This window comes from Myxine glutinosa, chromosome 14 (assembly GCF_964187855.1).
Source record: "Myxine glutinosa chromosome 14, kmMyxGlut1.1, whole genome shotgun sequence".
Classification (NCBI taxonomy): Eukaryota; Metazoa; Chordata; class Myxini; order Myxiniformes; family Myxinidae; genus Myxine; species Myxine glutinosa.
The window spans coordinates 78,549,180-78,575,353 of NC_136274.1; the positions used below are offsets into that span (position 1 = coordinate 78,549,180).

Genomic DNA, 26,174 nt, shown 5'->3' on the forward strand with positions numbered 1-26,174 from the left:
TCATTGATAGGCCGGTTCTGGATTCGGACCTGAACCAAAATCTAATCGGCTTGTTCTTGTAACCTTACCAACTCATTCACCTAGTTTAGTCATAACTCGTCCATAACTTTTTTAAATATCATGTTGTATATCGCTTTTCGCCCAATCTCTCAATGGTGAAGAATCACTTGAAAATTAAATAATTATCATATCCGAATCCATATTCAGATCTTCACCAAAACCTAATCGATTCGTCCTTGTCACACACCCAACCGGTCCAACAAGTTTCTTCCAAATCTGTCCATAACGTTTTGAGATGTGCTATGTATCGGTTTTAGCTCTATCGCTCAATGGTGAAATATCACTTTAAAAAATTATAGTATCCGGATCTTCACCAAAATCTAATCATTTCGTCCTTGTCACATACACTACCTCTCTGCCACATTTCGTCCAGATCTGTCCACAACAATCCAAAAAATTGAAAGTGTCACCTGATAACCTCCAATAGTTCAGATTCGATGACTCCTAGCAGAAATGTAATTATCTTGGGAAGTGCCCCTCAAAATTTGCTGCTCTTATCCAGAGGGTCCCCTTCATTTTGCTCAGCCACGTAACTATAATAACAGAGCCACAAGGGACGGAGCCCATACTGTTTGACATGTTTCCTCCTCACATGTTATGAATAAAGGGGCTTTGATGGGGGAGGATGACCTTTGGGTACATTGCTTTTATCACATAACAGAATAGGAAGGGTGAGTTGGGAAGAATTAAAAGGGGAATATTGTTTGGAGATTTTTAGAGGCTGGTATCCCTCGAGATTAGCTTCAGTAGGCCTGTTCTTGATCATGAGATCATGATCATGAGACCTCTTCATCATCGGAAAATCGATTGTGTCATTTTGCAAATTACTCTACTGTTCCTCAGACCTCCATCAGGCAGGATGCAGTGGCATCCCTCTCTGCTAAAGTGGAGAAAAATATGAAAACATCATCTACCTGGAACTTGTCTTTTAGTTCAGGAAAGACCTGTAGTCTTGCTTTATCCCTCCATAAACATTTGTGTACAAAAATGGATTCCTGTGACAGGTGCAGTCAGTGAAGCATTGGGGCCTCACTATTTTGTGAAGATAATGTCTCCAAGTTACCAGCTTGGAGTCACCAGCTTCTCGAATGCCAGCCACCAGCTTTGGAACGTTTTGCAGTGCCAAGTCTTTCCTTACCACAAAGGTGTTCAAGGCTTTCATCTGAAGTGCCATTATAATAATGGTTCCCATATATGGATGGGCTGGTACTGCCGCCTCATTTTTATTTAACCTCCCTGTTGTATCCAGCAATCACGCGAAACCGTACTTGCTTGTAACATCAACGGTTTAATCAGAAATTTGCAACACAGCAAACCATGCCAATTAGGCCTGCAAACCCCGTGTCTGCTCAGCTCCTCACTCTCAAAACCAACCGTCACTTCCGCTTCCCATGACGTCACTTCCGTTTCCCATGACATCACTGCCGTTTTCCCATGACGTCACTGCCATTCCCCAACATATGAATTATAACGTGTGAATTCCATACATTAATAATAATAATAATAATAATAAAGGAGTCTTATATAGCCCCATCAAGCAGAGTAAACTACCCTCATGGCGCTTTACATTATCATGCGAACGCACACACACCGCACACACACACACAAACATACACACACACAGACACACCTTCACTCTTGCCCTATTCCTCTCCCTCCCCATTCAAAACCCACAGATGTGTACTCCCCTTCCTCCTCCCCTCCCTCCCCCCGCACATGTACACAGACATACTCTCGATCTCTGTCCCACCTCAAACCAAAGGGAAAACAGGACTTGGACTTTGAAAGACTTGTGAAACAGATAGGTTTTGAGGGAGGTTTTAAAGGCAGGAAGAGAGTCAACATGTCGAACAGAGGAAGGCAAGTCATTCCAGAGCATAGGTGCAGCAAAGGAAAAGGATTTCTCACCAAACGACTTGGTGCTGGTGCGCGGCGGCTCTAAGGTCATAGAGTCGTCGCTTGAACGAAGCCGTCGCCGAGGTTCATAGAGAGTGAGCAAATCGGAGAGATAGTGAGGTCCCGTTCCACACAATGATTTATAGCATAGTGTGCAAATTTTGTATTGCACACGAGCAGAGACAGGCAGCCAGTGTAATGATTCAAGAAGTGGAGTAACATGGTCAGACTTCTTCGCCTTACAGACAAGACGAGCGGCAGAGTTTTGAACCTTTTGTAACTTATCCAAGAGAAACTGAGGGCAGCCAGCATACAAAGAATTACAATAGTCTAGCCTTGAGAGGACAAGGGCACAGACCAGAGTTAGAGCAGCTTGAGGAGTAAGAAAGTGGCGAATGGATGCGATCTTTTGCAGCTGAAAGTATGCTGATTTGCAAGTTTGAAGTACTTGCTTGGAAAATGTCATGTTACAGTCGAAAACCACACCAATGTTCTTGGCCGACGAAACAAAGTTTACATCGGTTTCACCAACATGAATAGTGGTAGGAAGTGAACATTGTAGAGGACATCTGTGCGATCTTACAATCATAGACTCTGTTTTAGCATCGTTCAGCTGAAGTTTGTTTTGGGTCATCCACGCCTTCACGTCGGCAATACAGCCTTCTAACATTTCAACAGTGGGCATGATTTGTTGAATCGTGCTTCCTTTGTACAGCTGATTGTCGTCCGCAAAGGCGTGGTGATCAACTGAATGTCTGGCAACAAGATCAAATAGAGGCTGAGTGTACAAAAGAAAGAGGATAGGTCCCAGGACTGAGCCCTGGGGAACACCAAAGGAAAGTGGAGAAGGGGCTGATTTCTGGCCATTGACAACAACTGTTTGCACTCTATCAGTAAGATAGGACATCAGCCAAGAATGTGGAGTACCAGTTATACCAAATGTGATTTCAAGACGACGAATTAAGACACTATGGTCAATCGTGTCAAAGGCGGCAGACAAGTCCAAAAGAGCAAGAACGGAAACCTTACCACAGTCGAGAGGTCAGAAGATCATTGGTTATTCTTAGGAGAGCGGTCTCGGTGCTATGGCCTGGTCTATATGCTGACTGGCGAGAATTGAAAAGATTATTTGAAACTAGATGGTCATTCATCTGTGATAGCACAATTCTTTCTGTGATCTTTGACAGGAAAGACAGGTTGGAGATAGGATGGTAATTTTTCATGTCGTTAAGGTCAAGGGTGGGCTTTTTAAGAAGTGGTTTAACAAGAGCTTGCTTAAAGCGAAGCGGAAATGAACCCGTAGTCAGAGAATCATTGATAACTGCAGTAATAAATGGGAGGAGGGTGTCCAAACACTCGAACAAATCGGTGGGAAGGGGGTCAAGATCACGTGTTTTTGTGTTTGACTTGAGGATTGTACATTTGACAATTTCCTCAGTAACAGGAGTAAACGAACTAAGAGGTCGTCCGTGAAAGCAGTGTTCAGCATCATCGAAGGAAAGGAGTGACTGCTTGTCAAGATTGTTTCTTATTGACTGAATTTTATTGTGAAAGAAATGCAGGAAGCGTTGGGGTAGTTCGTTTTGAGGAAACACAGTGGGAAGAACGGATTTATTTTTGGTGGCAAACAGGCGGTTGGTAATGCTGAACAGTTGCTTGCAGGAGGAGCTCCTAGTAATCCGATCAGAAATATATGACGTTTTTGCTTTCAGAATGATTTTTATGACTAGTCTTTTAGCTATGTTATACAACTGTTTATGGACTGTGAGGCCAGTCTTCAGCCACTGTTTCTCGGCACGTCGTCGTTCCTTTTTGGCAGCCCTGACTTCGTCGCTGACTGCGCTGAACCACGGAGTACTCCTGCGTCTGGGAACGGCGCGCCGTGTCGCTGGAGCATGACAGTCCAACGCTGTGCGGAGGCAACAGTCGAGGTCTTCTGCAGTGACATAGGAACGGCCAGAGAGACGGGTGTGAAGGTCCTCTTTAAAGGCGGAACGGTCGATGGCACGAATGTTGCGGGCAGTGATGAAGGTGGGCTGAAGACAAGGAACAGCAATACTCAGGTGGCTGGTGACACAGAAGTGGTCTGAGGTGATAGCACAGGTCACTGACGTGGACTGCACCAACTGATCATCGCATCTGTGCACTAACCAATCCAGGATGTGTCCTTTAACGTGTGTAGGTTGGGAGACAGACTGAGACAGACTAAAAGTAGAAAGGAGGTCAATGATCTTTGAAGTGAGAGGATGTTGTGGTTGGTCGTAGTGGACGTTGAAATCTCCAAGAATCAAGACGAAACGAGGAAGAGTATTGCAGTGGTCGAACAGATTAGGAAGCTGGGTCACGAACATAGTCAGTAAGCTTGTTTTTCCGATTAGGTGGAGGTCGGTAGAGGCAGAAGAAATGAAGAGTGTTTTCTGACAGAGTAAAGGTGACATGGGCTAGCTCGTAGGATGAATGGTCGAACGAAAAAGTCGTGGTGAAGGCGACAAAGGGAGAGAGGTTGTCTCTGTAAATAACAGCCATGCCCCCACCCCTGGAGGAGCGAGGAAATGACTGCAGGGTGTATCCAGGTGGGGTGGGATCAGCACACCTCGCTTCGTCGCCACTGGGTCGGAGCCAAGTTTCGGTCAGAAAAAGCACGTCGATATCATTATCTTGAATAAAAGAGGTAATTTCGGTTCGCTTTTCAGGACTACTCACAGATTGAGCGTCGAATAAGGCGAGATACAGGTCAGAACGGTGTTGTTTTGGTGCTGTGTATGTTCTACAGGGATAGATGAGGTTATTGAAGTTGACAGGGGACACTTTTTCGCAGGAATTATTAAAATGTGGGCCGGGCCGTCGCTGGTCGCGAAGAGAAATCACAATCAGGATTTTTCTCTGCTTTCTCCTCCCGCCTCGCTTTGTGCGTTTTCTCGGGAGACCAACGCCGATTTCAAGTTCTCTGAGGCCTGACACGAGTCCAGGAGGCAATCGAGTGGTGTTGTTTAAAGACAAAAGTTTTTGCCGAGTGTAGCGAATAGGCCTCGGGATAGAGGGGTTAGAGCGGATAGTCGAGCTCGGTACATGCAGCGGTGCGTGCAGAGGTGGGGCGTGCGATGGGCCGGGCGATGGGACGTGCGATGGGGCGGACGATGGGACGTGCGATGGGGCGGGCGATAGGGCGGGCGATGGGGCGAGACGGGGAAAAGGACTGTCTTGTTGAGAGGCGCACACCGGGGCCGCGTGAGGCTCAACGAAAAAACATGGCGGGTACTTAGTTTGAAATTTTCAACTTGGTGGCGAGTAAAAACCAAAGTACTGCAAATCTCACGGGCAGACATGCCGCCATAAGCCAGGAAACAAAACAGGGATCCATCACAATCATTCACACAAAGCACAACATGACAGCACACGCTAAATCCAACAGAATCAATCAAATACACAGGACGACCGACTCAGGTCAGCCTGCTAGGCGAATGACCCGGAAGTAATGAACCCGGAAGTAATTACATGTGAATTATAACGTGAATTCCAAACATAACACTCCCCCCTCTGCTATGATGTCCAAGGCCCTCAGCGCCACAGGAAGCTCATGACAAGAGGCTGTCTCATTGTCTGCTTCACAGTCAGCACAGGCAGGTTTGTGGCATTTAGTCTTTTACCCCCTCTCTTCTTGGCTTGTTCCTCCTTCCCTTTGCCCCTCTACTGATCTGCTGTTGCTCCAGGTTGGGTGTGTGCTTCCAGAAACCCTTCCATTGTTGCTCTCACCAAGTCGAGGGATATTTCCAAAAGCAAAAGAAGATTGGGACAAAACGAGACTGTTTCCCTTGTTTGTCCATCTCCGTCCATTTTCTCCCTCGGCCCTGCTGTTGGCATTTTCACGCCTTATCTTTCTGCTCTTCCTTTTGTGATGTTGCGTCCTAATTACCCTCGCCAGAGGAGAGGGTATTGCATTTGAGTCCTTTGTCTGTTTGTCTGTTTGTCCGGACAGAATAAATATGATTTTCTCTGCAAACCGTTGGTCCGATTGACCAGGAAATTTTCACCATAGGTGCAACTCCACCTGTATAATTTTTTATGGATAACTATGATGTCATAGGTCACGTGGTTCGGCCGCCATATTGGAAAAACCGAAAAACTTTGCACATCTATCTCGGAAAGCGCTGATTAGAAAAAAATTGAGAAATCGCTCATTGTAAAGAACTCTCCATAGGGAATAAAATATGTTAATGATGATGTCATAGGTGCCTCCATTATGACGTCATAATCCGACAAGTACAAAACTTCATCCTATCAAAATGAAATTTATTGAGCGCCATGTTGGCATAAACTGGTGGAGGAAAAAAATAATGATGTCATCGGTCAAGTGGTTCGGCCGCCATATTTGTTTTAACACAAAAGCCTTAAAAACCACTGAAAATACATCTTGGCGAGGGTTTGCAATCTCTGATTGCTCTTTTTCTTGTTTGTTCTGTGTTCTCGCTCCTCTGTATATAAAAATTGAGGTGGGCATTGTCTTCCTGAATCTCTAATATTCTTCCCTCCAGCCCTTCAAGTTTGCTGCCCACCACCACTTCAATCATGGTCTCACCCATTCTACATCTGAGCTTTTATACAGTCACGTGAAAAAGTAAGTACACCCCATGTAAAGTTTTGACTTTTTCAACATATTTCAACATACAGCTATTTGATCTTCATTTCAACTATATTGAGAGATGAAGGTGATATAATATAACAAACATCATGAAACATTTACATTTTGTAGTCCATTGTATAATTTAAATAAACATAAATGCAAATTTCGCATGTGGAAAAAGTAAGTACACCCCTACATTTATAACTACTTCAAATACCTAAAATTTGAATCAGGTGCACCAGCTCAGGTGCAAATGATTAGAACATCGTCAGAGAGGATCTTGGAGGAACCTGTCTTATTTAAACCTCAGACATTTCGTTTGGTTTGCTCTTTGTTGTTGAAGTGTGCGGTGTCACCATGCCTAGATCAAAAGAGCTCACTGAGGCCTTCAGAAAGAAGGTTACAGATGCCTACGAGTCTGGGAAGGGATTTTAAAAGATCTCCAAACAATTTGAAATCAATCATTCGACTGTCCGGAAGATCATCTACAAGTGGAGAAGATTCCAAACAACTGCCAACTTGTTCAGGCCAGGCCACCCCAGCAATTTCAGCCTGAGAGCAGACTGCAAGATGCTGAAAGAAGTCTCGAAGAACCCCAGAATGTCATCACGGGACCTACAGGTAGCTCTTGCCACTGTTGATGTCAAAGTGCACTAGTCTACCATTAGAAAGAGGCTGCACAAATTTGATCTGCATGGTAGGTGTGCCAGGAGGAAACCTTTGCTGTCCAGAAAGAACATCAGGGCAAGACTAAAGTTTGCCATTGAACACCTAGGCAAAGACCAGCACTTCTGGAACAATGTGCTCTGGAGAGATGAGTCAAAGGTAGAGCTATTTGGCCACAGTACCAGAAGACATGTTTGGCAAAAACCAAAGACAGCATTTGACCACAAGAACCTGATACCAACTGTAAAGCATGGTGGTGGAAATATTATGGTTTGGGGCAGCTTTGCTGCATCAGGGCCTGGGAAGCTCACCATCATAGAATCCACTATGAATTCTTCCATAGCGGGGGCTAACCCCTGCTCTAGCGGGGAAAATGGCCTTAAAACGATCCATTCATTCATTCATTCATTCATCTGTCGGAAAAGTTGAAGCTCAACCGAAGGTGGACCTTGCAACATGACAATGACCATAAACATACCAGTAAATCCACCAAGGAATGGCTGAAAAGAAAGAAATGGAGGGTTCTGGAATGGCCAAGTCAAAGCCGGGATCTAAATCCCATCGAGATGTTGTGGGGGGATTTGAAACGAGCTGTGCATGCAAGAAACCCCTCAAACATCACACAGCTGAAAGAATTCTGCATGGAGGAGTGGGCAAAAATTTCTCCCAGTCAATGTCAGAGACTCGTAGACAGTTATAAGAAATGCTTACTTGAGGTTGTTTCTGCCAAAGGGGGCAATACCACCTATTAGAGCACAAGGGTGTACTTACTTTTTCCACATGCGAAATTTGCATTTATGTTTATTTAAATTATACAATGGACTACAAAATGTAAATGTTTCATGATATTTGTTGTATTATATCACCTTTATCTATCAATATTGTTGAAACAATTGATTCCAGTATTGATTGTTACTCTCTGAAGACCTGGACAAAATCACAGACTGGTCAAACAAGTGGAACATGTCTTTCAATCCTGACAAATCTCACGCTCTACTATGTCTCTCCGAAAAGATCGACTGGACAACCCTCCCATCTACTTTCTCAACAATCCTCTCCAAGAAGTTCTGTCACTCAAGCTTTTGGGTCTCACTATCTGCCATGATCTTTCTTGGGAAAACCACATTTCCAAGCTGGCCTCCAAAGCCAGTCGCCGACTGGGCATTCGCCGTCGTGCGAAGTCCTTCCTCGGAACACCTGAGCTCCTCACCACATACAAGGCTTTCATCCGCAGCTCAATGGAATACTGTTCTCCCCTATGGGCCGGTGCTCCTGCCTCACACCTAGCTCGGCTTCACGCTGTTGAAACCAAAGCTTTCAGAATTGTTGGAATCTCCCGTGAGGAAGCTATCTCCGAGGGCCTTTCACTCACTCACCGCAGACAGGTAGGTGGTCTTTCTGTCTTCTACCGACTCCTCTCCGGCCTTGCTCCCCCAGCTCTCTCTGTGCTTTGTCCCCCAAATATTCCTACAGGTCGCACAAGATCTGCCAGCAACCCTCTGATGGTTAAACTGCCAAAATCTCGGCTCTCTGCTCACCTTCACTCTTTCATTCCTCTTTTCTCCCGCCGCTGGAACAAACTCCCACACTCACTTCAATCCCACTCCTCCCTCCAGGTCTTTAAAACAGCTGTTCACCACCATCTCTTATCTTTCCCCATCCAAAACCTTGATCTTTTCTACCCCCACTAATTCACCCCAGATCCACCTTGTTTGAAATTCCAACTTCTTTCCTGGAAGTCCCGGCAGTGTCCATATGTTTTATACCTCTCCCACCCCCCCCACCTTCCCATGCCTCCCCCCCAAAGCCCTCTCCCTCCCACAGATCTCTCGATGTCCCTGCTCTCAGATGTTGTGTTTGTGTTCCTCCCCCTCTCGCCCCATCTTGTCTATCGCTCCCCATGTTATATGTTTTATGTGTCGGTTTGTCTTTCTGTGTGATTAATGTTAGCTCTTTCACGAGCCTCGATCTTGTATACAAAACAAAAAAAAAAAAATGAAGATCAAATAGCTGTATGTTTAAATATTTTGAAAAAGTCAAAACTTTACATGGGGTGTACTTACTTTTTCACGTGACTGTACATCCAGTGAGACTCTGTCTTCATTAAACTTACCACTCCTTACCTGGTGCTATTATATATTATGCAGCTGTGTCTCTTTTCCTCACTTTGTTGACCGTTTGCCAACTGTTCTTTCATGGGCCTTGACACCTGTACCTAAAAAGTAGAACCTCTACTATTTTGCATATGTAATTGATTACCCCATATCATACTACCACGCCTGACAAAATTAATTTGTGCTTACAATCATGCCGCTTTGGTTTGCTAGTAGGCACATGCCAACATATATTCCACGTGCACGTTGCAGGTGGAGAAGGAGCTCCAAGCCATCTGTGGAGATATTCTTAGTGTTCTGGAACATAACCTGCTGAAGATTGCTACTTCTGGTGAATCCAAGGTGTTTTACAACAAAATGTGAGTACATAACAGCGTAACTACTGGACTCTCCTTTGGAACCTTAAATTTGGATTCTACTCTCAAGATGTTATATAAACAAGCATGTTTTGTCTTCAGCTTGAATGATAACTTTTCTTAACAGTTGACATTTGATTTTGCACTTTGCAAACGCTGTGGTTTTTGCTGCCCTTCAGGCTGGCCATTCTTCATTTTGTGTATGGGCCTTTTTTTTGAATTTCTTGGCACGATACATGTTTTTTGTTTTTGATACAGGCAGGGTGATTACCACCGTTACCTTGCTGAGTTCACCACGGGGAATGACCGTAAGGAGGCTGCAGAGAACAGTCTCGGTGCATACAAAGTAGCAAGTGAAATTGCAACCAAGGGTTTGGCGTCAACTCATCCCATTCGTCTTGGCCTTGCCCTCAATTTTTCTGTTTTCTTCTATGAGATCCTCAACTCACCCGACCGTGCCTGCAGGTGGGGTGTTACCTGAACAGCGAATGTTGCTCTCTTTATACAGATCCATCTTTGTTGTCAAACCTTCCTTCCTTCTCTTTATGTCATGAATTTGTCCTTCATTCAGGCTTGCCAAGACAGCATTTGATGATGCAGTGGCAGAGTTGGACACATTGAGTGATGAAAGCTACAAGGACTCAACACTGATCATGCAACTTTTGAGGGATAACCTGACACTGTGGACTTCGGACATGCAGGGAGAAGGTAGGTTTGCTTGAGGGAAGCATAGCTGGAAGATACATAAATAAATGAATTGAGTGATAAAACTGTTTGTCCTCAGGGGAAGGTGGTTAAAGAGAGAACCACAATGGATGGAGGTCATCAATATCAGACATGACCTCAGGGCTGGCTCTCCACACATATCTCTGACACCCCACTTTGCTCTCTAAATCCTCTGCCTATGGCATCCAATGCCAACTCCACTCATAGCTTACTCACTTCCTCTACTCTCATAGCCAATACGTGACTCTCAATGGGATCCTTTCATCTCCTCTTCCTGTTAAGGCCGGAGTATCCCCAGACAGTGTTCTAGGCCCCATCCTATTCCTAATATTCATCAAGGATCTCTCTGACTCTCAAGAAAATCCTCTTTATTTATATGCTGAAGACTTCACCATCTGCCGTGACATCCCTCATCCTTCAGATAGGCAGGCAGCAGCCTCTTCCCTCTCTGCAGACCTTGATAAAATCATGAGCTGATCAAACACTTGGAATACGTCATCCAATCCTGACAAATCTCCCTCTCCCTCTCCCTCTCCCTCTCCCTCTCCCTCTCCCTCTCCCTCTCCCTCTCCCATAGAACCGCCTGACAAAACCCTCCCATCTACTTTCTCAACAATCCTCTTGAGTTGCCCTCAAACCTTTGTGCTTGCTTCACTGTCAGCCATGGATTTTTCTTGGACAAACCACACTACCGAGTTCGCTTCCAAAGCCAATCGCTAACTGGGCATCCACCGTCATGCAGTCAGTCCTTTCTTGGCATACATGAACCCTTATCCATCTACTCGGCCTTCATTCACAGCTTGACGGAGTACTGCTTTCTCCTCTGGGCTAGTGCCCCTGCCTCACACCTTCCTCAAAATCATTGGCATCTCCTGCGATTAAAGCTGAATCTATGGGCTTGTCACTTTCACATCGCAGACAGGTTGGTGGTCTCTGTCTTATACCGCCTCCTTTCTGATGTTGCACCCTCTTGCTCTTTCGGGGATCTGCTCACCCCTTCTCTCCACCCAGGTTTCTACAGGGTGCATGTGGTCTGCCAGAAACCTCCTTCTCATGAAAATCTCAAATTCCAGACTCACTGCCCATTCGTTCCTCTTTTTTTTTTTCATGCCTGTGGAATGAACTTCCACATTCTCGTCGATCTCATTGTTCCCTTCAGGTCTTCAAGATAGCTGTTCACCACCATCTCAGATCGTCCCCAATGCAAAACCATGATATGTTCTACCCCTGTTAAACCACCCCCACCCCTGTTGGTGGAATTTCCTTTTCTCCTGCTGTTCCCTTTGTTGTGTTGTGTCCTGATATGTTCTGTGTCCTATCTCTTCCACGAGCCCTGACGATGTATTAAAAAAAAAAAAATCCCCGAAAGATCACAAAACTGTCAGTAAATGTCCGTAAATGAAAATATCCGTAAACAAAAATCTGCCGTGTTGCTTTGCTCTGCTCAGAGGGTCACGTGCGGACAATGGGACACCACGTGATCCTGAATGGGCACAATTGCTCTCTGAGGTAGCGAGTGTTTCTCATTTAGATGACTATATGATTTGAGGAGTACCTGTGGGTATGTGTCATTGATGTACAGTGAATGGTGAGAAGTCATAAACATTTATCATTTACAGATGGTGTAGGCTACTGTGGGAAGTGTTGCATTGCATATTTTAAGTATTGAGTGTTTGCATATACAGTCAAACCCGGAAATAAATACATATAGCTTTGTCATGGCAAGTGGAAACAAGATAATAGGCCATACGTTCAAAAATCCTTGATTATACAGATGACATTGCGTAAACCGATTAATCCAAAGCATGAAAAACTATTTTATTATTCCTTGCGATTTTGCGTTGTCCCTGGTGTTGGGAGTCCCTGGTGTTGGGCTAGCGGCTAGGGTGCCGGCTTAGGATCCGAGGATCCTGGGTTCGAATCCCGGTCGATCGCTGAATTAACGCCAGGGGGGTTGACTCAGCCTGTCATCCTTCGGAGGTCGGCAAATTGAGTACCAGCTCACTGGTAATTCCCTGCTTGTCGTTAAAGGCGGCAAAAAGGGTTGGCGTCAGGAAGGGCATCCGGCCGTAAAACATTGCTTCAAAAAGGGGACCGAAAAACAACAACAACCACGGTTCCCGAAAAAGGCCAACCCCCGCTTGCGGGGAAAAATGGCCTCTAAAGGTGGTTTCTTGCGATTTTGCGTTGCTCTGGTGGTGAAATAACATTCCCAGGGATGTCAAGGAAAAAATGAGTGAAGACACTTAGCTGGGCAAACGAAGCTTCCTTGGACCCTTTGGAACAGTCAAGGGGAGAGTTACGATGAGACAGAACTTAGGTGTTTTGGAAACGGAGTTGATGCTTCAGAGCAGTGTTTGGTCGACCCAGTAAAAGATTTATCAACTAGTAAAAGTGTGCAAAATGACTGTGGTACTGCACTGTACTGTACTGTACATCTGTACTGTACTGTTTATCATCTGCTCTTGAATTGAACCCAGATCAGATACATAATTTCTATCTCTCTTGCAGCCTATTACGTGAAGCGTTATTCATCTAAATTCAATCAACGTATCAAAATGAAAAGATACCAATTGAACATGCTGATAACCCGAATTGGCTCTGTTGTTAACGATGCGCAACGATTGAACAGCGACGAGAAGAGGACAATCATTGTTTATTTTGACTTCGTTTTGTATGTTAGTTCCGCCCATCAACATTTGTCTTCGACTTGAAATCACAAGTCGGTCTTTTAGCGTTGCCTAGTAACTCAATGTAAACAAGAGCTTCATTTTATAACTTAACATTTTTATATCAAAAATTATTATACCTTTAAACTGTTACATAAAGAGCTCATTCTGATCAAATTATTTTTTCTTTACTTTATTTATTTAGCTGTTTGCAGAATACAAGCACAATCCACTTGATCAAATACAGTATTTAAAGCTTTCACAATCCACTTGATCACACACGCACACACACACACACACACACACACACACACACACACACACACACACACACGCACACGCACACGCACACACACACACACACACACACACATATGCAGTGCATTCAGAAAGTATTCAGACCCCTTCACTTTTTTCACATTTTGTTATGTTGCAGCCTTATGCTGAAATAGTTCAAATTCATTTTTTCCCATCATCAATCTACACTCAATACCCCCATAATGACAAAGATAAAACAGGATTTTAGAAAGTTTTGCAAATTTATTAAAAATAAAAAACTGAAATATCACATTGACATAAGCATTCAGACCCTTAACTCAGTACTTAGTTGAAGCATCTTTGGCAGCGATTACAGCCTCGAGTCTTCTTGGGAATTACGCGACGAGCTTTGCACACCTGGATTTGGGGATTTTCTGCCATTCTTCTCTGCAGATCCTCTCAAACTCTGTTAGGTTGGATGGGGACCGTTGGTGGACAGCCATTTTCAGGTCTCTCCAGAGATGTTCGATTGGGTTCAAGTCAGGGCTCTGGCTGGGCCTCTCAAGGACCTTCACAGAGTTGTCCCTAAGCCACTCCTGCGTTGTCTTGGCTGTGTGCTTCGGGTCATTGTCCTGTTGGAAGGTGAACCTTCGGCCCAGTCTGAGGTCCTGAGCGCTCTGTTTCAGGTTTTCATTGAGGATATCTCTGTACTTTGCTCAATTCATTGTTCCCTCAACGCTGACCAGTCCCCCAGTCCCTGCTGATGAGCAACACCCCCACAGCATGATGCTGCCACCACCATGCTTCACCGTTGGGATGGTATTGGGCAGGTGATAAACGGTGCCTGGTTTCCTCCAGACATGACTGAGAATTGAGGCCAAACAGTTCAATCTTGGTTTCATCAGACCACAGAATCTTGTTTCTCACAGTCTGAGAGTCCTTTAGGTGCTTTTTTGCAAACTCCAAGCGGGCTTTCATGTGTCTTTCACCGAGGAGAGGCTTCCCTCTGGCCACTCTGCCATAAAGCCCAGATCGGTGGAGTGTTGCAGTGATGGGAGAAACTTCCAGAAGGACAACCATCTCCACACAGGATCTCTGGAGCTCAGCCAGAGTGACCATCGGGTTCTTGGTCACCTCTCTTACCAAGGCCCTTCTCCCCCGATTGCTCAGTTTGGCCGGGTGGCCAGCTCTAGGAAGAGTCCCGGTTGTTCTAAACTTCTTCCATTTAAGAATTATGGAGGCCACTGTGCTCTTGGGAACCTTCAATGCAGCAGAATTTTTTTTTTTGTGGGCTTCCCCAGATCTGTGCCACGACACAGTCCTGTCTCTGAGCTATGCAGGCAGTCCCTTCGACCTCATGGCTTGGTTTTTGCTCTGATATGCATTGTCAGCTGTGAGACCTTATATAGACAGGTGTGTGCCTTTCCAAATCATGTCCAATCAATTGAATTTACCACAGGTGGACTCCAATCAAGGTGTAGAAACATCTCAAAGATGATCAAGAGAAATGGGAGGCACCTGAGTGAAATTTCAAGTGTCATAGCAAAGGGTCTGAATACTTATGTCAATGTGATGTTTCAGTTTTTTTCTTTTTAATAAATTTGCAAAACTTTCGAAAATCCTGTTTTCTCTTTTTCATTATGGGGTATTGAGTGTAGATTGATGAGGGAAAAAATGAATTTGAACTATTTCAGCATTCGGCTGCAACATAAAAAAATGTGAAAAAAGTGAAGGGGTCTGAATACTTTCTGAATGCACTGTATATTAAGGTGCAAGGTGGGGTAAAATAGCACGTTTCACGTGCCATCAATAAATTGAAATTATCAGTCTTTCCAGTGGAGCTACCCCCCACAAACCATATACTGCTAGAAAGCTTAGAGTATGAGGAATCCAAAAATACAGACACAAGTGAATTTCGGATACAAATAAACATGTCAGCTTAAATTTTCTAGACACATACAAAAATATGTTTTTTTGGTTGACATAATTGAAACTGGAACTACTGCTAACTGCCTCAGTCAATCTGTCATTTACCCCTTTGGGTAGTTAGTATGGGTGAAGACAAATGATGAATTGCGAAAGATGATGGGAATATTGCCTGTGATTGATGCTGTGAAGAGGAACAGGTTGAGATGGTTTGGTCATGTATTGAGGAAGGATGAAAGTGACTGGTTGAGAAGAGTGATGGAAGTTAATGTAGAAGGAAGTAGAGGACGGGGAAGACCGAGAAAGACTTGGCTAAAGATGGTGGAAGAAGAAATGCGGGCAAAGGGGTCAACAAGGAGAGATGCAGAAAATAGGGCAAAATGGAGAAGATTGTCATGGCAGGGATTTCCGCTCTAGCAGGGAAAATGGCCTTAAAATGCATGTTGTTGTTGTTGTTGGTAGTTAGTATGGGTATATCCAAAGAGACCAGTGATGGCTTTTCAGTAAATTGTAATGATAATTACACAAAATATTTTTTCTTTGTTTTTAAAGAAAAATACAAGGATTTTTTTCATAACTCAATTTGTAGTAGGGGTATCTTAAAAAGCCATCATTAATTCATCCAACATGTTAAGATGATTATTAATGCCAAATTTTATTCAATTTGGATGATTAGTTTTCAAGTTATTTAAACTTATTTCTTTGGAAATAAGTACCAATCAAAACAGTTTGATTCTGAAAATATATACTTCAAAGAACACTGACATGAAAAACAACAATTTTTTTTTTTTTACCCCACTGTGCACCTTTATATATATATATATATATATATATATATATATATATATATATATATATATATATATATATATATATATATATATATATATATATATATATATATATATATATAAAAGTTCAAAACACACCTGGTCACAAGTGTGCTGCACTGACCGGGTCCTCGGTCGAGGTCCTCAGCATCATCCCGTTTCGGCCCTTCAACCTCGATACGGTCAGCTAAGGTGGGCCAGCAGGGGCACGTACACATGCAGCAACTGCACCGGGATGCGTATTGCGTACATACCCCCACCCCCAGCCAGTGCGAACAACAACAACAACAACTCCACATCCAGAATCCACAGCACCAATATATATATTAGTATGTATTAGTTCTACATGTTGTGTGTGTTGTAATGCTCTTTCTAACCACTGACTCACTCATTGATATTACCAGCATACCAGGAAAAATCACAAAACTGTATGGAAATATTTGGAAATAAGAGTCAGCTGGTGCAGCCTTGCTCTGATCATGGTGGGTCACGTGGCCCAAGACAATGGGGGTCATGTGATCTTGCACAGCTAAAAATTAATCCAGATATTTAGAAAGATCACTTTGTCCCAGCAAGTTCAACGCAGCAACAAAGCCATACTTTCGCAAATCCTCGAAATACAGATGAGATTGTTCACAAATTACGTTTTGTATCCCACTGACAGGCGGGATCTGTACCCTGAAACTGAAATTGGATGTCACACTTAGGCTTTCAAGATAATTTCACAGTTTTCTTACAGATACACCACCCATCACCCATTGTGGTCTAATAATGTGGTAGCACCTGCCAGGGTTTTGAGTCTAGGCACACCTAGACTTGTGTTGTTGTTGTGTTGTCTCCCCCATTTTGTTGTCTTTGTGCAGGTTGTGGCATTAATATCTGACGCATCTATTTCTGTAATAAATTAAAACCGAACAAAGTAAATGTGTCACAAAGGATTTTCCTATCACACGAACCCGGGTTACACTCCCCCTAAAATAGATTAATTAATTAATTATGTAAAATGATTTAAAATCACGGGGCAACCCGGGTGGATCATATAGATAGATCGATATATAGATATGTGCATCTATCTATAATTCCAGCAATCTCTGTGTGTCTGTGTGTCTGTGTGTCTGTGTGTTTGTCTGTGACCGCTGTTTCTCGACAACCACGGGTCCGATATACTTGAAACTTGCCAGGTATATTGCTGGGGACCCGAGGATGTGCCTTTTCAAGGTTTTAAATTAATCGGACAAGTACTTACCGAGCTATGTCCAAAAAACGCTTCAACCAATCAGAGAGCAGCGAGCTATCACGTGTGCCGAACGTGGCGATCAGACTCTGCCTCGGACGGCACATTTGACAGCGTATTCATTTATTTCACGTTGGAAAACTATGTTGCCGTTAAACTATGTTTTAAAACGAATTCAAACTGCGATTAAATTAAAACGATTCATCGTAACTGCGATTTGCGAACTTCCGGACAGTGACGACTTCACTTCCGGCAGCCAATCACAGAACGCTTTGTTGCGTAGGCGTGGCCGATGTGAGACGAGCGGAGCTGAGCGCGTTACGAGCTGACCGCCATTACGGTACGTAATTCGATTTCTTATGTGCATTATTTCTCCCAATTCAGTCAGAGCGAAGGGCGGAAGCGAAGAGCGTTGTTTTTTTTGTTTACGGGCGTACGGGCGGGGTAGAGCGTACGGGTAGCGTTTTTTTTTTTTTTGGGCAAGGAACGGGCACCCACGTACGGGCAATGCCCTAGTGGCTACAATACTGGGTAAACTAAGTGTTACACCTGAGTGAAAAAATAACGTTTCAGGAAACAGTAGGTTTGCTGTATTATGTTGTTCTGTATATGTTTGAGGAATCAGACCTGCTACATGCTTCGTTTTCACTAAAATTAATACGAGAGTGCACTTCACACGCTGGGTTCGTGCATAACATAGCACCGGAGGACACGGACACGAAAACAAGTTCTGCCATCATCCGTAAACGAGTGGGGCGTCTACCAGCGAGTGACTGCTTTGCGATCACAACAAACGGGACCCGAGTTACACATAATCAAGTTTCGAGCGATGCGGGTTTCTTTTCACTTTTGTTGGGATGTTTCGTGCATAACGGGGTAGACACGAAAAAAAATACATCATCACAAAAAAAATAAACTTTCTGATTGATCGATTGAATAAGGGCAATCATTTCATTATTTAATTTCATTAAATAATGAAATGATAGGCTCCACGAGACGTGAGCTAAATTGTCTCCAAAATTCATTTTTGCACTCTTGTAAAGGTAATTATTGTACGTCTGACTTTATTTTACACCATCCAGGGACATCGGTAGCAATCTTTTTGGATTTGGATTCTACTTTTATCACACATTTTCAATGTATAAATACAACATGGAATCACAGTTTGATTATTATTAACAGTGCATTAAGATACGACCTTGGCTGACAGGATGACCTCAAAGTACCCACACTCTCGTCTAAGCTGTCTAGCCTGGGTTTGAATCTCGGCCCAGCTATAAACCATCATCCTGGTGTTTCACAGACTGCTTGAATCATCATTGTGTGCCGTCCATGTCTTTGATTGATCGCCGTTAAACTGGGCGTCCCGTCTTTCGACTTTAGTTTATGGACTTTAAAGATCCCTGCGGTGTCCTTCACGAAAAGTAGACGAGCTATCAACGGCATCCTGAACAAATTACAAATTCCTGTCTGCGCTACTGCTGGGAAGGCAATGGCAAACCACCCCGTATTACCCTTACTGAGGAAGCTGCTTCAGCAGCACCGACGCTCTAACGAATATGGTACATCAGATATCAAATAACAATAACTGAATCGTGAAACCAGAAAGAAAAAACTGAAACTGAAAATGAAATTGAAACCGTTTAAAAAGGATAGATACAAACATGTAAAGAAGGGAGGGTAGGAATAGGGAGAGGGGAATGAGGGAGGAGGGTAGAGTGACAGGGGAGTGGGAGAGACTGGGGAAGAGAGAAGTGAGTGGTGAGAGGAGAGTGGGAGTGGGAGCGGGAGTAGTTAGGGGAGAGAGAGGGAAGAGAGAGAGATGAGGGGATTTTTGTTTGCATTTCCCGTCACCGAGTCCTTCATATAGGCAGGCTTTTTTCTTTCAACTCGGAAGCATACTGGGATACCCTGACTCCATCTAGTGGTGGAGCCATGCCCCTGCAGCCAGTAGAGTGTTTAAAGCAGAAATCAACCACTCATCCCCCCCCCCCCCCCCCCCCATGCCCCACCCTCCCCACCCAACCCCCTTTTCCTTTCAATATATGCAATGCCGGCACATGAGATTTGTGTGTGCTCTATCCTTTAAATGCTGAGTTAATCAAGTAAGCAGCATGTACTTTGATACAACTGAGCCAGGGTCTGAATCCAACTGCCGACCTCCCAGACTTGGATCAGCTGCTGTAACCACAATTCTACCAAGTCCATTCCATGTATCTGCTAGTTAGGCAAAATTGTCTTAACAGGGTTCGCCCAGACCTTGAAACTCCTTAAAATTCCTGGAAAAATGGAAAAGCATTTTCCAGTACTGGAAAGTCCTGGAACACCTGTGCAAATCCTTAACTCCTGGAAAAAAAGTTTAAGTTAACTACAGTATGCCTACGATGTGAAATGTAATGACCTTTTGATTGACCCTCGTATCAATACAGCTTCCCCAGTGGTTAAAACGTTAAGCACGTGATTCGTAACAGGTGCCTTTTCTCAAGTTGACTTTTTTATTTATTTACTCCATTTCTGAAATATTCATAGATTCCTAACTGGATTTGATCTGTCGACATTACCTCTTCTGTATCTGTGAGTCATCTGTCTCAAATCCTAATTTACATTCCTTATTTTGACACCTGTAACATCACTGGTGCATGGCACAAGATGTTTGTAAGCACGCTGCTTTCTCGTTATTTTTGCTTGAAGTTCAATTGGCTTCTGTTCGTATTTGTGTGCTGTATGGTGGGACGCAATTTTATTGCAGCATTTAGTTTCGTTTGGTGGTTCCGAGGATATTTTTGCCACATGGGTATCCTGGAAATTTAAAAAAATTCCATGCCAGGCTTTTTTTTTTTCTCTCTCATCCAATGCAGTCAACTTTGTACATTCAGAATATTAGCAGTTGTTTTACAAGTGTGAAGAACTTTCACTGAACTATACCCTAAAAGGTAGTCCTTCCTCCTCATTAATTGTAATTATTTGATCGGTTTGTGAGCAACTACATTAAAATCTGTTGGAGAAAAAAGCTGTGTTTCTTGTGTGAAATTGTTCCCCACAGTCTTTTGCTCCAACAGGCATTTTAAGGCCATTTTCCCTGCTAATTAGCGGGAGTTAGCCTTGCGGTCCCCATAACAATCTCCTCCATTTTGCCCTATTTTCTGCATCTCCCCTTGTTAGCCCCCTTGACCGCATTTCTTCTTCCACCATCTTTAGCCAAGTCTTTCTCGGTCTTCCCCGTCCTCTACTTCCTTCTACATTCATTTCCATCACTCTTCTCAACCAGTCACTTTCATCCTTCCTCAACACATGACCAAACCATCTCAACCTGTTTCTCTTCACAGCATCCATCACAGGCTCTATTCCCATCATGTTCCGCAATTCATCATTTTTCTTCCTCTCTCGCAACGATACTCCGCACATCCACCGAACCATTTGCATTTCCACCCTTTCCAGCCTTCGTTGCTGCTCTATGTTCATTACCCATATCTCGCTCTCATAAATCATAACACTTCTCACACATGCAGCATACACCTTTCCCTTCAGCTTCAACGACACTCCCCTCCTCGTCAGCACTCCACTCAGTTCCCGAAACTTCTTCCATACACATCTCACTCGAGCAACCGTTTCCGAGTCCGCTCCACCTTCTCCATTCAGCATGTCTCCAAGGTAGCAAAATGTTTTCACACCTTCCAGCTTCATGCCGTCTCCAAGATCCAACTCAACATTTCCTCCATCTGCAGCTCCCTCTGTGCACACCTTACACTTGAATGTAGCTGCCACACTCGTTAATGAGCCTGCCAAACCACTACATTTTTGATGAACCCACTCAGCGCACATTGTACATTGAATGGAGTTCACTCCGACACCCTTCCTGCACACAGCACAGGGCCACTTCCCAGTTCTTTCCACCTCACCACATGCTTTACCACTTGCCATCACCTTCGTCTTTCCGATATTCACCTTCAGACCTTTTGTCTCCATACATTCCTTCCACTTGTCCATTTTCTCGTTCAGTCCATCCACACTCTCCCCAATCAACACGAGATCATCTGCATACAACAACTCCCACGGCAAACCCTCCTTTATGTTCCGAGCCAGCACCTCCATCACAGCTACAAATAGTAGTGGACTTAGTACCGACCCCTGATGCACTCCCACCTTCACCTCAAACTCACCACTGTTCCCGTCCTTCGTCCTTACAGCTGTGCGCGCTCTTTCGTGCATTGCCATCACTACTCTGATCAACCATTCCTCCACTCCTAACTTCCACAATGCCCATGTCACTACTTCGCGTGGAACCCTATTGAATGCTTTCTCCAGATCAACAAACACAAGAAACAACTTCTTCCTCTTCTCCATATACTTCTCTTGCAACTGCCTCACAATAAAAAGCGCGTCTGTCGTTCCTCTTCCTGGCATAAATCCAAACTGCATTTCGTCAATCTTCACTTTCTTCCTTATCCTCCTCTCCAACACCCTTTCCAATACCTTCATTCCATGCTCCAATAACTTTATCGCTCGATTCGAGCCTCAGTCCAGAGGGTCACCTTTCCCCTTGTATAGAGGGACGACGGTACTCGGTTCCCAATCCACTGGAATGCGGCCTTCTTTCACCATCAGATTACAGATTTCTGTCATTCTCTTCACACCCCAACTTCCTGCTGCCTTCAACATATCTCCCACAACTCCCGTCGGCCCTCCCGCTTTTCTACTCTTCATTGCTTTTATCGCTTCCTCAACTTCCTTCTCAGTTATCTTCTCTGCCGGTCCTAAAACTGGGTTACTCTCTATGTTGCCATCCCATTCATTCTCTGCATTCAACAACATTTCCATATATCTCTTCAATCTTCCTTTAATTCCATCTGGGTCCACAACGATTTGTCCCACTTCATCCTTCAAGCAACTCACCCCCATCACATCACACCTCTCTTTCGCTATCTGCTTTGCAATCCTGAATACTGCTCTCTGACCCTCTTCCGAATCCAAGCGTTCTCCGAACATTTTCCTTCATGCCTCCTGCACCTTTGCTACCTCTTTCTTTGCAGCTTTATTGGCTGCCTTACAACTTTCATGCTCTGCTTTTTCTGCTCCCGTACCCTTCGCCTTCTGCCACTCCTTGAACTTCTTCCTCTTCTCGGCAATCCTCTTTCCAACTTCATCATCCCACCACCATGTTTCCGAGTGCCTCGGTGGTCCTTTTGTCCATCCACATACCTCACCAACGGCTCCCAACAGACTATCTTTCATTGACATCCAACCACTTTCAAGCTCAACCACATCATCCTCTACCATACTCATCCTCTCTTTTAATGCCTCCCTCACTGTCACCTCTTTCAACCTCCACACCTTCATTCCCGGTTGGTACTTCACCCACCGAGCTCTCCTCGCACCTTTCACCCTTATGTCGCAGACAACCAAGTGGTGCTGTAAAACAGCCTCCTCCCCCGGGATCACCTTTGTGTCCCGGAGGTGCCCCCTATCTCGCCTACACACCATCAGGTAGTCAACGGTTGTCGTCGACCCACCTGACGTGTATGTAACAAGCTTATTATCCTCTTTCTGGAACTGAGTATTACAAATCAGCAAACTCCAAAATCCTTTCACCTTCTCCATTTCTCACACCATATCCGTAACCCCCATGAACTCCCTCAAAACCATCCATACTCCTTCCCACATGTCCATTTAGGTCTCCTCCTACCACAACAACTTCCTCATCTTTCACATTTTCCATATCAGCTTCTCTATTGCACACCAGAACTTTTCCTTCTCTTCATCGCTCCGACCAACCTGCGGAGCATATCCCGAGATGAGGTTCACCAAGAGCTTTCCAATCATCATTTTCACCGTCATCAACCTTTCACTCACTCTCGTCATACTCACCACACTGTCTACAAACTCCTCAGAAAACAGGACACCAACACCATGCACACCTTCTGGGCACCCTCGCCACACAAACTTGTATTTCTGTCCCTGCTTACCCTTCACCATTCTCACACCACTTCCCTTCCATCTCGTCTCCTGCACACAACATATGGCCACTTTTGTTTTGACCAATACTTCCACCACTTCTCCTGATCTCCCTGTCATTGTCCCTACATTCCATGTCCCAAACCTCAGAAACCGATCTCCACGTCGGGCATCAGACGTTTCGTCATCATAAATGGAGTGATTTCCACCCTTGCTTCGATCGGGTTCCCCACCTTGAGTTTTGACGAGAGGGAGTGGGGTCTCCCACGGGGTACTTCGGGCTGTACCCTGCCCATATGTTGTTGTAATTGTCATGGTTCCCTTTTTGAGGCAATGTTTTTATGGCCGGATGCCCTTCCTGACGCCAACCCTTTTAGTCGCCTCTTATGACACGTGGGGATACGGTGTACCTTTTCTAAACCGGGGTACACACCGGCTAAAGTCTCCAATGGGTAAAGGCCAAACGTCAGCATTTTGTGACCTTTTATGATGAATAACTCCAACCATTTCATTCATGTTCTTATTTCTCTGCACCGCCAACGCAGACCGGATAATTCTGTGCTGGAATTATCAATTGCATTTTAAAAATCTATTGACTGCCCTTCGGATTTATTTGTTTTTACTTTGTAAGAAAATTTGAGTGACTGCCCCTCCCCTACCCCATCCCTCTCTCAAACGTATAGCTCACCACCTTTACAGTCAAATGCCTTGTCACCTACACTTGCATCAGGAACAAATAAAATAGAAATTAGACTTCCAATTGCAATGAAATTGTGTTCCCAATTGCTTGGTTCTCCGCCCTGTGATCGCTTTGCTGGCCATTGTTTGGCTGGCCAATGCAGTGCTATTTTGTGGAGCCATTGCTGTGGCGGCAGGCTCGCCGCTTATGTTGCGTGGCGAATTGGTGCAGAAATATGCTGTGCAGCCTTATGCGTCCCGCAGTAATGACGATGTCGCGTGTGTTTTGGGTAGCTTGACAGCTCTCACCCAACCTGTCACCCCAAAGGTAAAGGATGACTTTTTGTTGGGGTGGGGAGTTGGAAGGATATGCTTGATTACATTTTTTGGGGGCTCTCCTTTATGGCCATGTGTGCAGGAGACGAAGAGCCGAAGGAAGTATTGCCGGATGAAGAGGTGGAGGGTAACTGAATATCTACCGGACTATGCCTTGGAGAGATGAGCCGTGCCCAGCCAACCCTTGTTTTGCTGGAAGGATGCGTCAGGGTCTAGACATTCTTACTTGCTTCCTTAAACTCTTTACCAACAACCCTTCCCAGTCTCCTTTTTTTTTTTTTTTCCCCATAACCACATGCGCCACAGGGAAATGTGGCTTGCACTCGCCTTGCCTGTACGACAACTGTTATTGGTATGCTGTATCTTCTTATCAGCAACACCCATTTACAATACAGTATTGTCCATTATTTGTCATTCTATTTGTGCAACTGTTTCACTTATTTTGTCCATCAGTGATTTTTTCTTTTCTTTCTCCATCTCTTTCGGCCTCCTCTTCTGCCTGTACGTGTCATTTTTATTCGCTAACTCCATCCTTCCACCCACGTCTAATTCCCTTGTCCCTTTTGCATTTCTATACTCTTCCAAAAAGAAAATCCCAATTTAGCTGTTAATCATTCGGATCAGTTTGTGTGTTGATCGAAGTAAGCAGTTTGCAGTCTACCACACGTTTCGGTTTCTTGCTACCTGCACTGTCACTGTTGATCTATTTGGCAACATATGACACCTGCTCTTTATTTGCCTCGAAATGCAAATTGATTTGGTGGTGTTATCATTTAATTTTTTTTTTTTTTGAATTACATTACTTTATCAAGGTGGAAATTGCATTATTCAGACCTGCAAATGCCTGACTTAGGGTTCTTTAACAAAGACCATAAACCCCATGTTAAATTAATTTTTACTCCATAAATTGCTTGTGGGCCAATGACCGGGAATAATAAATAAATAAAACTACATCAAGATCTTCTTCAAACGTGTGCTATACTGCTGCCTTCAACTCCCCCTCCTTTGTAATAATAGGGCTTCTGACTGATAAATGACACAATTTGTGATATTTAGGCCTTTGTGGTTGGAAATAAATCAGTATTTGTCGAATGGCGGATGCAATGCCTCTGCCGCGTGTATATGGATGCAGAAGGCAAATGCATTGGCACTCATGATTATATATTGTTAATATTAGAATTTTTTTCTCCCCTTTGTGCTGTGCATGTTAGATTGGCAGTTATGCCAGTGATGGCAATTCTCTCCCCCCCCCCATGCTCGATCAATACAATATACTTGAAAAGTTCGGCGATGTAATGGCCGTGTAATCAAGATTTACAGTTTTAAAGGAGCTTGGTAATACTTTTGTGTATTTGCTGTTGTGAAATGTTTGGCTTTTCCTGCTGTTTAAATCTGTGCTTGCTTTTCACCCTTGTGTACACTGAACCCTATTAAAACTTTTGACTGGAGAAGGTGCAAGTCGTTAAAATGATAGTAGACTCCATTGTGGGTGATTTAACCAATGCCTTACTCACTAACTCACTAATTATTCAAATGGGGGAGTTTGATTGCAGCAATTAGATTGTGATATCGGATTCTTAAATGTCAAGTAGGAAATGACAGCTTTCTGCAAAACGAAATTAATATCCGGGTTTAGTTGTGATGCAACAAACGTTGTGCACATTCTATACTTTTACTTAAAATATGAGAATGTTAGGAAACTATGGCTTTCATCACCAGGCACACCGAACCTTGGTGCTAACATGCGACTTGGCCCACCGAACCTTGGTGTTAACATGCGACTTGGCCCACCGAACCTTGGTGTTAACATGCGATTTGGCCCATCGAACCTTGCTTGGTGTTAACATGCGAC

The 26,174-nt window shown here is 44.1% G+C and overlaps 1 protein-coding gene across 1 annotated transcript in view; it reads left to right on the top strand.

The window, feature by feature from the left end:
* LOC137439950 (14-3-3 protein epsilon) overlaps positions 1 to 25,793 on the top strand; it is a 71,084-nt gene extending 45,291 nt beyond the window's left edge. The window contains exons 3-6 of the mRNA XM_068136236.2: positions 9,610 to 9,716; positions 9,972 to 10,178; positions 10,285 to 10,421; positions 24,405 to 25,793. Coding sequence (XP_067992337.1) covers positions 9,610 to 9,716; positions 9,972 to 10,178; positions 10,285 to 10,421; positions 24,405 to 24,457 — 504 coding nt within the window. The 3' untranslated portion in view covers positions 24,458 to 25,793. The remainder of the gene's footprint in view (positions 1 to 9,609; positions 9,717 to 9,971; positions 10,179 to 10,284; positions 10,422 to 24,404) is intronic.
* Positions 25,794 to 26,174: the final 381 nt, after the last annotated feature.